This window comes from Hemiscyllium ocellatum, chromosome 45, assembly GCF_020745735.1.
Source record: "Hemiscyllium ocellatum isolate sHemOce1 chromosome 45, sHemOce1.pat.X.cur, whole genome shotgun sequence".
NCBI lineage: Eukaryota > Metazoa > Chordata > Chondrichthyes > Orectolobiformes > Hemiscylliidae > Hemiscyllium > Hemiscyllium ocellatum.
The window spans coordinates 11375264-11390719 of NC_083445.1; the positions used below are offsets into that span (position 1 = coordinate 11375264).

General features: G+C 45.0%; 1 protein-coding gene across 1 annotated transcript in view; it reads right to left on the minus strand.

Moving 5' to 3' along the window:
* Positions 1 to 15456, minus strand: part of prkcsh (protein kinase C substrate 80K-H) — a 75760-nt gene that overhangs the window by 23721 nt on the left and 36583 nt on the right. The window contains exon 11 of the mRNA XM_060855003.1: positions 13706 to 13796. Coding sequence (XP_060710986.1) covers positions 13706 to 13796 — 91 coding nt within the window. The remainder of the gene's footprint in view (positions 1 to 13705; positions 13797 to 15456) is intronic.

Sequence of the window (15456 nt, forward strand, 5' to 3'; positions counted from 1 at the left end):
GTCCACCTTTCAAGAGGATCATGGTTGATCTGACACTCCTCTTCCCCCAGAACCCTTGATTTCCCGACTGATCAAGAATCTATCTCAGCCTTAAATGTGCACAAGGACTCCACCACCACAGCTCTGTGGCCAGGCCTTCCAAAGACTCTCAACCCTCAGAAAAAAAAGTTTTCCTCACGTCAGTCCTAAATTGGCGCCCCTTTGACTCACTGGACAGTGCCCTCGAGTCCTGGACTCTCCCATGAGGGGAAACATCCACTCAGCATTTTCCCCAAAATTCAAGAATCCGTTACGTTTCAATGAGATCACCTCTCATTCTTCTTAACTCCAGTGAGTACAGGCCTAACCTGTTGCTAGGTTGCAAAGTTTGTCAGGATTTGTATAAGATAGATCACCAGGGACATTAAAGCCACAGAAGATGCGCAGTGGCATGAACAGGTCATTGTGCTATTTTATATGAATTACTGCAATGCTCAGCCAAATCAATAAGGTTAGGAATTACAGAAATGCCCTCTTGATGATGTACTGGATAATGGTGACCCCTAGTGCAACAGTAAGGCATTGATCGTTTCCAGTTAGACTCCTGGGTCTGGGCTGAAATAGCCAATTCCAGGGCTAAGGCGGGGCTACCCCAGCACCTACAAATAGAAGAAAAAGCCAAAGAATCAAGCACAGGCTGATTAAAATATAAAGCTATAACAGGACTAGACAGGTTACAGGAAGGTCACTCCCGATGACTGGAGTGTGCAGAACCAGGGATCACAGTTTAACGATGGTTCAGGACTAAGAGAAGGAGAAATGTCTTCACTCAGAATGGTGCAACCGTGGAACTCTGGTCGAAGCCAAAACACGACATGTTCAAGGAGGAGTCAGATACAGTTTTTAGGGCTAAAGGGATCAAAGGGTATGGGGAGAAAACTATAACAGAGTATAGAGACTGATCAGCCTTGATCACACTGAATGGCAGAAAGGACTCAAAGGGCCGGACGGCCTTTGGAGGTAATCCACGAGAGTTTACATTCCTTGGCTCCACCATCACGGACGGTTTCTCCCTAGAGTCAGAGATCAATAGACGGATCGGACAAGCAACCTCAACATTCGTATTGCCGACAAAGAGAGTCTGGGAGAACAGAAGGCTGATGACGCACACCGAGGCCTGTGTCCTCAGCACACTGCTTTACAACAGGGAGACCGGGAGCCTCTACTCGACAAAAGCAGTTACTCAATGCCTTCCAGCTTCGTAGCCTGAGGTGCATCTTGGATATTACGTGGACTGACAGAGTCACCAATGAGGTCCTGGGCCTGCACCCAGATACCCAGCCTCTTCGCCTGCTCCAACAATGTCATCTCTGTTGGCTGGGCCACGTGCACTGCGTGTCAGACGGGAAGATCCCGAAAGACTCGCTGCAAGACAGCACAAAGCCCCATCTTCGTTTCAGAGATGTCTGCAAGAGAAACCTGACGTCACTGAACATGAACGTCGAGAGGTGGGAGGATATAGCAAACAATTGCTCTCGCTGGAATTACGCAGAGGTCGAAAAAGAGCAGCACAGTGGCTCATTGGTTAGCACTGCTGCCTCGTAGCACCAGGGTCCCCGCTTCAACTCCAGCCTCGGGTGACTGTGTGGAGTTTGCACATTCTCCACATGTCCCGTGGGTTTCCTCCGGTTTCCTCCCACAGCCAAAAGATGTGCAGGTTAGAGTGAATTGGCCGTGCTAAATTGCCCCATAGTGTTTGATCAGAGGGAAATGGGTCTGGGTGGGTTACTCTTCGGAGGGTCGGTGTGGACTGGTTGGGCCGAAGGGCCTGTTTCCACACTGTAGGGAATCTAAAAGAAAAGAGGAGCTGAGGCTTGCTGCTGAAGAAAAGCGTGCCCACCAAGAAATAGCACCAAGACAACACCGGAGGACAGTGTCTTCAAGAAAAATCACTGCAGCAGAGACTGCCACTCTCACGTGGCCTCTGCAGCCACAACAGACCCTCCTCTACCAACAAAGATTGAAGCAAGTCTTCCCAGGTGCAGATCCATGGTCTTGTGAGACTAACAAAGGGCACCACATGCTCTGTTCAGATGGTTGTCTACTGACCCATGCTGGAAAATACATTGGCCTGGCTGCACATTTATCAAACACTCCAGAGCGGATACAACGCCCTCCTTTATCCAATATTTGACTGGAATCCACTGGGCTCACAAAAGAAACATGGCTCCGAAAGCCCTGCAAGAGTTAGCACATACAAGGAAGAAGAACAGAAGCAAACTGGCAGAATAGAAATTCCACAATCAATCAGTCAGTGAGCAGCTTCAATGATCCAGCACTATTTACCTCAGAACATCAGTTACTTCTAAATGCTGTCACTCTCACTGCGATGATGAACGACCAGATACTCTTCTGCCATTACCTCTGCAACTGCATGAAAATCTTGGAAAGCTAACCGTTTCTCTCCTCACAAATGCTGTAGACCTGATGAGTTGAGTGTTTATTTCAGATTTCCAGCATCCACAATATCTTGCTTTCACCAGATATTCTACTCCGGCAACAGGAAGTGGCTGAGTGATGGCTAGGAAATCTGGACAACTTCAATGCTCTTCCCCAGATAACCCAGCAAGCCTGCCATTCTTACCAAGGAGATAGGAAGACTCGATATGATGTAGTACCTGTAAGACGGTGCACTGCAGTAGCCCTGCAGTACAGGGTTGTAGTAATTATTAGGAGCAGTAACATCTGCCTTACATCCTGATGTGGCTCCATTTTAATGCCTGAGGCTGAGGTGTGAGCCCTGGGACAAAAATTGAGAGGGGGTTTGGTGTTGAGAAAAGCAAGGATCGATCTTTTTAACAGGCCTCAGAAGGGGATGTTGCCAAGGTTGGAGGGTCTATACTCAAGGGAGAGGCTAAATAGCCTGGGGCTATTTTCCCCAGAGCGTTGGAGATCTGAGGGGCGACTTTATAAAATCATGAAGGGATGGATAGGATGAATAGTCAAGGTCTTTTTCTCAGGGTAGAAAGTCCAACATAGAGAGCATAGGTTTAAAATGAGATAGAAAGATTTAAAAGGATCCTAGGGGGGATCCAAGATGGCAGCGACCCAGCAAGACTGAGTCCACAGTGCTCTACCCAAAACTTGGGAAAAGTGGGCTATCCACCCCCACCACACTCACTAAACCATTTATAATAGTTGTTAACCTTAAATAGTTACCTATTAGTACATTTAAATAGTCTAATACTAGCTGGAAAATGAGTAAAGGGAAGGGAACAGGCGGCTCTAAGAAAGCAGGGACCCCGCCCCCACCCTCTCCCTCTTCAGCTGCAACAAAGGTGTCTTCAGCTACTTCAGGAGATTTACCAATGAAGATGAGCTTTGAGGAGATGTTTGCCAGGTGGGAGGCGAAGATTGATGCTTTTATCGATGAGTCTCGGCAGAGCAGAGAAGCACTATCAGCCGAGCTGCAGAAGCAGGGCAGAGACATTCAGGAATTGGAGTGCCGAGTCAGAGAGGTGGAGTCGAAGGCCGCAGCCTCAGAGACTGGGATAAAATCAACATTGATGACCTCGAAAATCGATGTCGTAAAAGGATCCTAAGGGGCAACTTTTTCACAGAGGGCGGTGCATGTATGGAATGAGCTGCTAGAGGAAGTGGTGGAGGCTGGTACAATTACAACATTTAAAAGGCATCTGGATGGGTATATGAATAGAGGGGGATATGGGCCAAATGCTTGCAAATGGGACTAGATTAATTTAGGATATCTGGTCGGCATGGACAAGTTGGATTGTAGGATCTGCTTCCTTGCTGTACAACTCTGTGACTGATGTTGGAAAAGAAAAGCAAACATTCAAAGCGGTCTCAAAGTTGTCAAAACCTTTATGGCCACTCTGTTACCTCAGAGCGCGAAGCCCCAAAATCTCATCCTGCGATCCCACCAGGAGCCAGGACCTGCAGTTTGGCAGCCTCGGATCTGGATGATATTATCATGTCCAACAACGGGGCTCAGACCTAGCTCCTTCTGGGTCAAGAGGTGGCAGCACTACCCTCTAGGCAGCTCTCAGAGCACCAAGGTGAAGGTAACAGTGCAAAAGACCAACTCATCAGCATTCGCTGCAAGTCAAAGCAAGGTACAGAATTGGCCGAGCAGCTGAAGTTGAAGCAAGATGGTGCCTGATGAGGATAATGGAGAGTCAGACAGAAAAATAATTACATGTTAGACTGGCGCACGGTAATGAGGGATCTGGAACAGTGCCATGAAGGAAAGTTAATCGTGGAGGGGTTAAAAACAAAACCCACTCTTCTTAAATGGGTCTCAAGTGTGTAGCTGACTGCTCACAGCAGGGCCAGGCTCCAACGTGATGTGGCGCCACAAAGGCTGCAGCCTTGAGCCGAGAGCCAGCAATTTAGATTGGAAAATGCTGCATTATCCTCACAGCAGGAACTCGCACCTGCTGTCCTCGGAGACAATGACATCAGCTTTATGTACGCTGACACAGCCACTTACACAAGCACAGTCTTCACTTCTGGGAGCGCAGCTCCTCCATATTTCATGACAATCGATTTTTATTTTCACCACCCCCACCCCACCCCAGAGGGTGGCTGGGAGCCTCACCCTCACCGTGCAAAAAAAAAAATCTGAAGAAAGCACGCACATGCCACATCGACTCCTACGTGGGAACCGTGCAAGTGTGAAAAATGTTTTTTTCATAAGAAAAATAAACGCAAACTTGCGCTTATGAGGAGGAGGTGGAGTAAATTTAATAATTGAAAAGGTTATCTTGAGCATATTTTATTGCAGGAGCGGTAGGTGTCAGGCTGCTTGCCAGTGAAAGGGAGATTGATGGTTTTCACCTCAGATCATCGACAGGGTCAGAATTTTAGATGGCAGCGGCAAAAGACAGACAGGTCAAGGCACAATCCTGATTCCACCGCTCGACGGGGAATGTGGCTAAATGTACCGAGCAGTTCTTTGATTAACAATTTATTTTATTTTGCTCTCCAATTGTTCAATTGTGATCCTCGTTCCGGGAGCAAGATTTAGGATGCATAGGATGGGGAAGGAAACTACAGGGGACGGACACACTCGAAACGTGGAGCTTATCCAAGGAAGAGCTACTGCGGGTCCCCGATACCTATCAGGCAGGGAGGTAGTTGTCGAGAGAGGGAGCCGTGGTTTAACTTAAGAAGTTGAAGCTCTTGTCAAGAGGAAGGAGGAGGTTTATCTGAGGATGTTAAGGGGCTTGAGAGTTATAATTTAGCCAGAAAAGATCAAAAGAGAGGGCTAAGAAGAGCCAGGAGGGGACATGAGAAGCTGTTGGCGGATAGGATCAATGAAAATCCCAAGGTATATCAGGAATAAAAGAGTGACTAGAGTAAGATTAGGACAAATCAAAGATAGTAGTGGGAAGTTGTGTGGAATCTGAGGACATAGGGGAAGCACTTAATGAATACCTTTCGTCAGTCTTCGCATCAGCAAAGGGCAATGTTAGTGAGAATACGGAGATACAGGCTACTAGAGCAGATGGGACTGAGGTTGACCAAGAGGAGGTTTAAGAAATTTTGGAAGATCTAAATATAGATAAGACCTCGGATTCTCTGGGAAACCAGGGAGGAGATTGCAGAGCCTTTGACTTTGATCTTTATGTCATCATTGTCGACAGGAGTAGTGCCAGAGGACTGGAGGATGGAAAATGTTGCTCCCTTGTTCAAGAAGGGGAGTCGAGAGCCTTACTTGGGTTGTGGGTAAGGTTTTGGAAAAGGTTATAAGAGGTAGGACTTATAATCATCTGGAAAGGAATAATTTGGTTAGGGATAGTCAACACTGTTTTGTGAAGGGTAGGTTGTGCCTCATTAACCTTATGGAGTTCTGCAAGGTGACAAAACAGTTGGATGAGGGTAAAGCAGTTGATGTGGTATATATGGATTTCAGTAAGGTGTTTGATAAGGTTCCACACGGTAGGCTACTGCACAAACTACAGAGTTTGGGATTGAAGGTGATTTAGCGGTTTGGATCAGAAATTAGCTCATTGAAAGAACATAGAGGGCGGTGGTTGGTGGGAAATGTTCATCCTGGAGCTTAGTTCCAGTGGTGTGCCATAAAGATCTGTTTTGGGGCCACTGCTGTTTGCCATTTCTATAAATGATCTGGATGTGGGCGGAGAAGGATGGGTTAGTAAATTTGCGGATGACACTAAGGTAGGCAGAGTTGTGGATAGTGCTGAAGGATGTTGTGGGTTACAGAGGGACATAGATAAGATGCAGAGCTGGGCTGAGAAGTGGCAAATGGTGTTTTAATGTGGAGAAGTGTCAGGTAGTTCACTGCAGAAGTAGTAACAGGAATGCAGAGTACTGGGCAAATGGTAACATTCTTGGCAGTGTAGATGAACAGAGAGATCTGTGTCCAGGTGCATAAATCCCTGCAAGTTGCCACCCAGGTTAATAGGGTCGTTAAGGAGGCATATGGTGTCTTGGCGTTTATTGGTAGGGGGGTTGAGTTTCAGAGCCAGGAGGTCATGCCTCAGTTGTACAAGACACTGGTAAGGCCGCACCTGGAATATTGCATACAATTCTGGTCACCGCATTACAGGAAGGATGTGGAAGCTTTGGAAAGAGTTCAGAGGAGATTTACTAGGATGTTGCCTGGTATGGAAGGAAGGTCTTCTGCGGAAAGGCTGAGGGAACGGAGGCTGTTTGCGTTGGAGAGAAGGTGGCTGAGAGGTGACTTAATCAAAACATAAGATAATCAGAGGGTTAAATAGGGTGGACAGTGAGAACCTTTTTCCTTGGTTGGTGAAGGCTAACACGAGGGGACATAGCTTTAAGCTGAGGGGTAATAGGTCAGATGTCAGAGGTAGTTTCTTTACTCAGTGCACTAGGGCGTGGAACGGCCTGCCTGCAATAGTAGTAGACTCGCCAACATTAAGGGCAATGGACATACATATGGATAATAATGGAAGGGTGTAGGTTAGGTGGGCATTGGATTAATTTCACTGGTTGGCGCAACATTGAGGGAAGGGGATGGTGGAAACAGAGACACACTGTCCTCATGGACGGCTGTCGAGAGTCTTAAGGGAGTCAGTGTCGTATGTAGGACCCCGTAAGGCTAATTTGGCAAGGGTGCAAAGAAGCTGTAGGAGAGCAGGTGCAACTCCGAAGAGCATCAAAATTGTACAGCTATAATTAAGAGAAAACATCAACGTTAAGAAATTAGGGACAGACTGTTCCAAAACACAGGTCTTCCAGTAATCAAATTCCTCCATCACAGCGTCTAATTGACCACTGAGCAATATTTCTGTCTCCAAGGCCATGATTATTCCAAATATCTATCATCCTTCCCTGCTAAGTAACTTTATTTTTATTCTGCATTCTGTCTGCACAACTCACTTTGAAGTAATAATCTGGGTATAATTTATCTACATGGCTGAACATTTCATATGTAGGAAAATGTCACCTCCTTGCCAGCCTGTAAAGCAGAGTCCTTAATCTTCCCTACTGCTAATCTCCCTCACATTCAAGAGCAGCCCGTAGCCTTTCTTGATGTAAGCCTTCAGAGAACTTCTAACAGTTGTCAATGCTTGGCGAGTTTGCTATTTATTTGGAACAAGCACAGAATAGCCCAGTCATTACTTACCAGCTCTCTGCTTCTAACGCAACACATAATGAAGTAAATACTTCATGATGCTACTGTTTCCAGAAATAAAACAGTCAAGCGTGGCCTCCATTTTAAAACTAACATCCGTTTAAGATGGCAGCTCGAAATGGAGCCCACAGCTTCAGGAGGCACACTTGCTTACCATCTGAAATACTTTTCCAATTCTCAGAGGTCTGAACGAAACCAAACAGATATTTATAGTGCAAATAAGCCCAAATCAGAAGGGGGTGGGGGAGGAGAGAGAAATAATCCAACTCCTTCTGTCAAGTCTATGTACTCGGATCAAAAAAATTCAGATAAGCTCATTTTGTAGTCTCAGGTCTTGAACTTCAAAAAGAAGAATATTCTCTTCGGTTTGTCAAGTGAATTGGCATCCAGCAGACTGTTCCACAGATCTAGGTCACTTTCATAGATGCGAGCCTGAAACCACCACGGTGCAAGGATAAGTGCTGGTGAAAAGCTGCTGGCTCAGCCCTGACCCCGTCCTTTGATGTGTTTAAAAACGAAAGATAAAGAGGATAAAGCAAGGAAGCAGAAATAAAAAGGAACACTGCCAGCGGTTTTCTGCTGCAGCAGCAGCTTTGCTCTAATAGAACGGTGGAGCCTGCAGTGGCCTCTCCTTGTTCTGACCTCTCAGAGCAGAAATACAATCAGCAAAGAGAAATGGAATTATACAAAAGTTGAAAGCTGTGCAGTTCATTTCTCACAATGTCAGATCTAGAAGCCAGATTACTGACATCTGACGACATCCAAAGCTTCTTCCAAACTATTTCTTTCCTCAAACATTCTTTACACATAAACAACATTGAGGTAAGAGGACATCAGAGATAAAGTGGCATAGAAACACAGCAGGTCAGTACGGAGAAGAACAGGTAAACGTTTTCATCAGAGCATCACTGTGCTCGCAACGTTAACGGCTTCTCCAGTCACAGATGCTCCCAGATCTCCTGTGTTTCTCTAGCATTTCCTACTTGTATTTGTGATTTCCAGCATCCGCAGTATATGAAATTCTAATGTAGGGAGGATTACACAATAAATGAGCAAAAGTGGTTTTTGTTAACAATAGATCTGCTCGAACAGGTTAGGACACACCTCTGAGCAAGGTAGGACTTGAAGCCAGACCTTATGGCCCAGAGGACACAATCAGAAGACCTGTCTAAATGACTGAATGATAAAGTATGAGCACAATTGATAGCAGAAGGATTCAAACTCAACTGGCCAAGCAGACAGGATCCTGTATGCAACACCTTTAACTACCTGACCACACGACAAAAATAATCAGAGATCTTCAACACAAACCATTTTGAGATGTTATGACACATCTCTGGAGCAGGTGAGATATGAACCTGGAACTTCTGGCCCAGAGGCTAGGACACTATCAATGTGTCACAAGACCTTCACAACTGTTATTTTATGCTTATTCACCATTTCCTTGTCCACAGCTCGTAGCATTTCCCCAACATTGGCAGTTCCTCCTCACTGTAAACTCTGTAGCCAGCCACTAATTCCATCCCTTTGCATGCCAACAATCCACGACTGAGCCAAACTACTCGCAATCTCCAGTATTTAACCCACAGATGGGCTCCAAACCAACCATGGCCAGATTTAGGACCAGCAATTGCATGCAGATAATAAGTCTGTGCAGCTGAGAACTTAGATTTCAAGAGTAATAGCACGAAGGAAGTCTTGCAGCTTGGAAGCAGCTTAGTGTTGGAGTCAAGACTTAAGAAAATACACAGAAGACACTCTGTGCTACAAAAAGAGTTTATTACAGCTGAAAGTGGGGGGCGGGATTAAATCCACAAGCGATACTCGCTTTGCACAAGTGAGCCAGATTGGGACTCGGGGGAAAAATCGAGAGCTTGTTCCGGCCAGCTGTCAAGGAAAAGCCAGTATTTTACGTGTCCACGTTGGAAATCCTGTTTTTGGAACGACTGAGGAAAGGTGGGATATCAACCGGAATGGCAGTAGACCTGCTGGAGTGGCTTATGCATGGCGGTTTCAAGAGCAGATAGGCAAAAACAAAGAATTGTAATCCTTTGTGAAATGTAATGAGATTTGATAATCTGCCATATGATTGATTAATTTTTTTTGGGGGGAGCAGTGGAATTGCTGAGAGATCTATGGGATTGGTCTGAATTACACTTGCTTTTAAACATGCACAATGGAGTCTTCAATTACAGTCCGCTATCTGTGTTTACTACATGTTAATGCTGGGTGTTAAAATACATGTTGCACATGGACTGCAGATTGTATTACACAGTTCCAACGCTGTTTGTTCAATATAGTGGGCTTTATTCTCAAAGTTTTCCCTTCGATATTATAATGCGTCTGCTTTAAAAAAAAAAGTGCTAGACAGACCCTAGACAGAGTTTTCCATAGATTGAGTAGTCTGGTCTGGAATCCTAACAGAAAATAAAAAGGCCATTAAAAACGGGTCTGTTCTGCCATTTAATGAGACGGTGGCTAATCTGATCATCCTCAACTCTGCTTTCCTGCTTTTTCCCTGTCAAAATCAAACCATAACATGTAGGGGCAGAAGTAGGCCATTCAGCCCATCAGGTCTGCTGCGCCGTTCGATGACATCATGGCCAACAAGTTTGAACAATAAGTTGATTCCCAAAACATAAAAGTATTCACAAGTAAGCAGAACCCTGGTTTCAAATGAATGACAAAAATCTGGACAAAAGCAGATTTCTCCAGGTACTAGAAATCTAAACGCAAAAAAAAAGGCTAGAAAAGTCTCAGGATTTGGGGAGAGAAAAACAAAGTTGTAAGGTCATCAATTTGCATTGGGGTTTGAATGAATCTGCAAAAATATGGCCTCCTCTCAGAACTTCCAATGAAGGGTCACCTAGCTGAAATAACCACAATGTTTCCCCTTCCACAGAGACTCCCACAGCTACTGCGTATTTCCTGCATTTTCTGGTTTTAGTATGGACTTGAAACTCGGTTATAAATCTGGTAATCTACCTCATGGCCACAAGAAATTATGCTAACTCATCATGGCCTCAGCTGCCTACAAGAAAAAAAAACACATTTGAGAGAAAGCTAAAGTGCACACGCTTGGAAAATGTAACGTTTGTGATACGAAACAAGACATGTTAAGCAAGTCAATCAGCATTTGAACTCTCCTGTGCATTTCCAGGAACGTGTGTAATTTCAAGACTTCTCAAACCTCCCTCCTTTTTATCCCCTTCATTTACTCAATGTGTGCATTCCTATTTCCAAATGCTATTTGTCTCTACTGTTGCCGAACCTGTAAACGGCAAATGGTGACACTTGGCACACTAGTGTGGACTATGCAGGGATCAGGAAAACGGGCTGCACTGAGGACAAACAAGAGACACACACACACAGACACACACACACAGACACACACACACAGACACACTCTTGACTATCCAGCACTTGCTTCACTAAAAAGCAGCTTAATTGCAGCAGAGGGTGGCCTGCTTCAGGTTTTATTCTGGCCAACAACCTGCAGCCATTCTGCCCCCATTTTGCCTGCCAACTGGGTAAACAAGTATGAGACACCCATATGAATTAAATGGCGACACACCTGCAAATTGCGAAGAACAGAGAGTTGTAAATAAAGTGGCAATGCACCTGCTCTCTCCTCTTGGCTGCTAATCACAGGTGAAATTAAAACATGTAGACAACTTGCATCCCCCAGTGGTGATCCTGCAGGGTATCACCTTGGTGTTTTGTTTCTATAATTGCAGGGACAAGCCCCCACGGAAAACGACACTTTGATGAACTGTCAGTTCTCATCTACATCGCTGTTGTGACTGTTGCTACCCAAAGGGCAACTTTTTTTTTGATTAAACTTTGTTTTCACTTCCATCTAAACAAACTCTTTTTAAATCGTTTAAAAAAAAAAGTCAAAAAGCTATCCCAGTTGCTCAGCAAGTAAAAGCAATGTCTGCTCTCTACATTGGGTGAGTTGGGGGCACCGAAGATTGGCCTCAGTCCCGGGAGAGGGGTATAGAAGTGCCACGCAATGAATCAAAGTGCATGTGAATATCCAGTAAGGGAACATGGGCTTCAGCTACGCTACCTCTGGCAATTGAACAACCTGCTGTTAATGGCTGGTTAGGCTCGTAAAAGTATTTTTTAAAACTTTTTTATAAAGCTATCAGTTATACAACCATTTCACAGCAGGGGACAGCAGGAGAGAAAGGAAGGAACATCTACAAAGTCCCAAAGTACAGGAGCTTCAAAGAATGAAAGGTGATCTCTGCAGCAAACGCAGAGCAGTAACGTTCCCCCTGCTGCGGACTCTAGATCACAGACAGAGTTTCTCATTTCTGGATCAAGGTGAGGAAAAATCTCTTTGCTCGCAGAGCTGTGAACCTTTGGAACTTTAGAGAAGCTGCAGACACTCAAGATTGAGCCCTTTTGGGGCAGAGGCTGAAAGATCTTTCAGACACACTGACATGGAGTGGACAATGTACGCCATGTACCAACAGGTAAGAACAGCCGCCCCCCTGCTGTTAAACTTCTCAACGGACCTCAAATCTAATGCTGATCGTGCTTTTGGTGCACTTTGTAGTTGCAAACCTTGCTGTGTTCAATCGCCCTATGATCTTTGTGTGGCATCATGTACCTGTACCGCATGCAAAACAAACACCCTTCACTGCGCCTTGGTGCCTGTCACAATAATAAATCAAATCAAACACAGGACTGAAGCAGAAGACCTGCCTTGATCCAGTTAAATGCAGACGTAAAACGGCCAAATAGGTTGATTCAGACACTTTATGTTATGTAAAAATAATAAATGCTGAAACCTCTATTGAAACAATCAGTGCAAATTGTTGTGTGCTGAATGGCCACCTGCACTGTCCCCATGATGTATCGCACACCAGTTCTTTGCTATTCCACCTAGTCACTTTAACAGACTTCTGACCAGTTCCTCCCTTCACCATGACTGATTACAGACATTATGCTTTAAAAACAGACGAGCATTAGTTCCTTACATATAATTAATGTTTTCCCTTTCTATGAATCTGTAATATCAATATTTGAATGCAGTATGGCAATGTGCCATCCATTTATAGCACCTAACAATCCATTTTCAAGCTGTCCAGGATGGTTTATAAAATAAATACTTCAAATGTATCCAGTTCGACTCCTTATTGCTAGTCTGATATTACAAGGTATTATTGCATGGGGTCTTCCCATTTACCAAGAGCAGTTAAAAGACCAAATCAGAGACAGAAAGGTCCCAGATTTGGTCCCCACATTGAGGGGGATTGGATTCTGTTGGGATGTGGAAGGCTCGCTGAAATTTGTCGTCATGTCAGCTCTGCGGCAGAAGAAAGCAGGATGGCCTATTCCAGACAACTATTCAGAAACCTCTGGAAAATCGGGCTGCACAAGAGTTCGCAACAAAGGGGCACAAAGACCACAGAGGGGTCTGGGACCAGAAGAGAGCCGAAGGGGAAAGGGTTCTCATCAAACACTTGTTAGATTGCAGTCCCAAGGCCACCTATGCTCTGGACCTTGGGACTAGAGTTATTAGCTGCTTCTTCACTTTAAGCAACGTCAATTCACACAACAGAGGAATGAGGGGAAAGGACACATGCTTTTTCACAAGCACGGTGCCAAACTCTTCAGGTACAGGTGATGAAGTCTGAAACCTGAACACACACACACACACACCAAAATGGAGAGATGCCCACTTTGTTGTAAAGCGTGAATGTTGTTTTCATGGTTGGGGCGGGGTGTCGGGGGAGGTATGAAAGAAACAAAGGAGAGTGAATAAACACCACAGGAAATAACATCACCGCAGGAAATGACATCACCAACCCAAAGAAACCCAACATATAAATAGAAAGCAGGAATTTTCAGCATTGCTTTGCCTGAGGTCCACTGAAGATGTTGTCTAGTAAGGTAACGAAACATCTGGAAATGAACCTTTCAGCTCAGCGAGCAAACCTACATCCAAAAGTTCAACCTGAACTAACAAATCTTCTCAAAGCTCGCTAAGTGAATAAATACAAACCAAAAATAACCTCTAGAAAAGTTACAATTGTCTGTTACAGGACTCACAGAGTAAGTACATACCATTAATCAGAGCCCGTGTTTCATCATCATATGGTGGCACTTTCTCATCATCTGCATCGTGCTTTTCTGTGAAATAAGATGATTGTTGGTCCTACAAAGAGAAAGATCGTTAATTGTCGAAAAGACTAATCAATGGGTAATGTTAAACATCAGCTATGTTCACAAACTAGATTGTCTTTGGACGTCAGGGATAGGCCAGCAATATACCAGAGACTGACGTGCACCCCATTAAGAACTAGTTATGTCACACAATCATTAAGAAGTCCAGCAGCAGATTCATTTTAAACAGAAGGTCAATTAACCATTCAGAAAAAAGATGCCATATTTGAAAAAAATACTTGGAAATGTGTCAACAAAATCAGATGATGCATTTAACATTGAATAAACTAAACATGGGCTCACATCTGAGAGAGTGTATTAACCTGGCACATATACCCATTATGATTTCATTGAAAAAACATATTAAGTAACTCAGAATTAGCTTTTGTCATGCACTCAAACAAGTACAGTGAAAAGCTTACAAGTCACCACTTAGGTCAAAGGTATCGAGGCACAGATATTAAGGACAAATTCTTCAGGGGAAAAGCATCAGAAAAATAAAATATTTTAAAAACCCAGCATTACACATCATCGGAATGTTTTTCCTCATCAGTACTCCGGTTCCCGATAGTTAACTTAAGAAAAAGGAAATCAAAATTCTGGCCTTCAAAAAGGTCTGCATGGCTCAATTATTCACTGTCGAAAAGCACAGCGGTTCAGGCAGCATCCAAGGAGCAGGAAAGTCCATGCTTCGGGCATAAGCCCTTCATCAGCAATGTGGGGTTGAAGGAGGTTAAGAGATAAATAGGAGGGTGGGGTTGAGGGGATGCTGGAAGGTAGCTAGGAAGACATTAGGTAAATGCAGGTGGGCGAGAGATAGCGAGAGGTCAGAGGGGAAGGTGGAGTGGATAGGTGGGAAGGAAGATGGACAGGTGGGACAGGTCAAGAGGGCGCTGCCAACTGGAGGATTGGCTCGGAGGTAGGAATAAGGAAACTGGTGAAGTCGACGTTGTTGACATGTGGTCTGATGGTCCCAAGGGATACTTCCTCCAGTCGGCGGGTGGCTTGGATTTGGCAGTGGAGGTGGCCTAGGATTTGCACGCACTTGACAAAGTAGGAGGGGGAGTTGAAGTGGTCAGCCACAGGGTGGTGGGGTTGGTTGGTGCGTGTCCCAGAAATGTTCCCTGAAACGTCCCGCGAGTTGGCGTCTTGTCTCCCCAAGTGTAGAGGAGACCACATTGAGAGCAACTGACACACTCGATGAGGTGTTTGGATGTGCAGGAACATCTCTGTAGGATGTGAAAAGATCCTTTGGGGCCTTGGAAAGAGGTGAGGGGGGAGGTGTGGGTGCAGGGTTTACACCACTTGCGGCAGCAAGGGAAGGTGCTGGGAGGGGAGGATGAATTGGTGGGGGGCATGGATCTAACGAGGGAGTGAGAGGGGGAATGGTCTCTGCAGAACATGGACAGAAGTAGGAAGGGAATATGTATCACAACATAGCCCTGATACCTGTCACTAGCATGCTCTTGTCAGTCACAGGCCAAAGCAGGTTATTTAAGTAAAGAGGCCACATGTTTTCACTGCTGCATTTTTATACTTATTACCAATAACAAGCATGATCCATGAGGGACATACCCCAACCAGCTGAAGGGAATATAAGCAGGGTCTGATTATTGATAGTGGAAATGGTGGAGGATGATGCGCTGTATCTG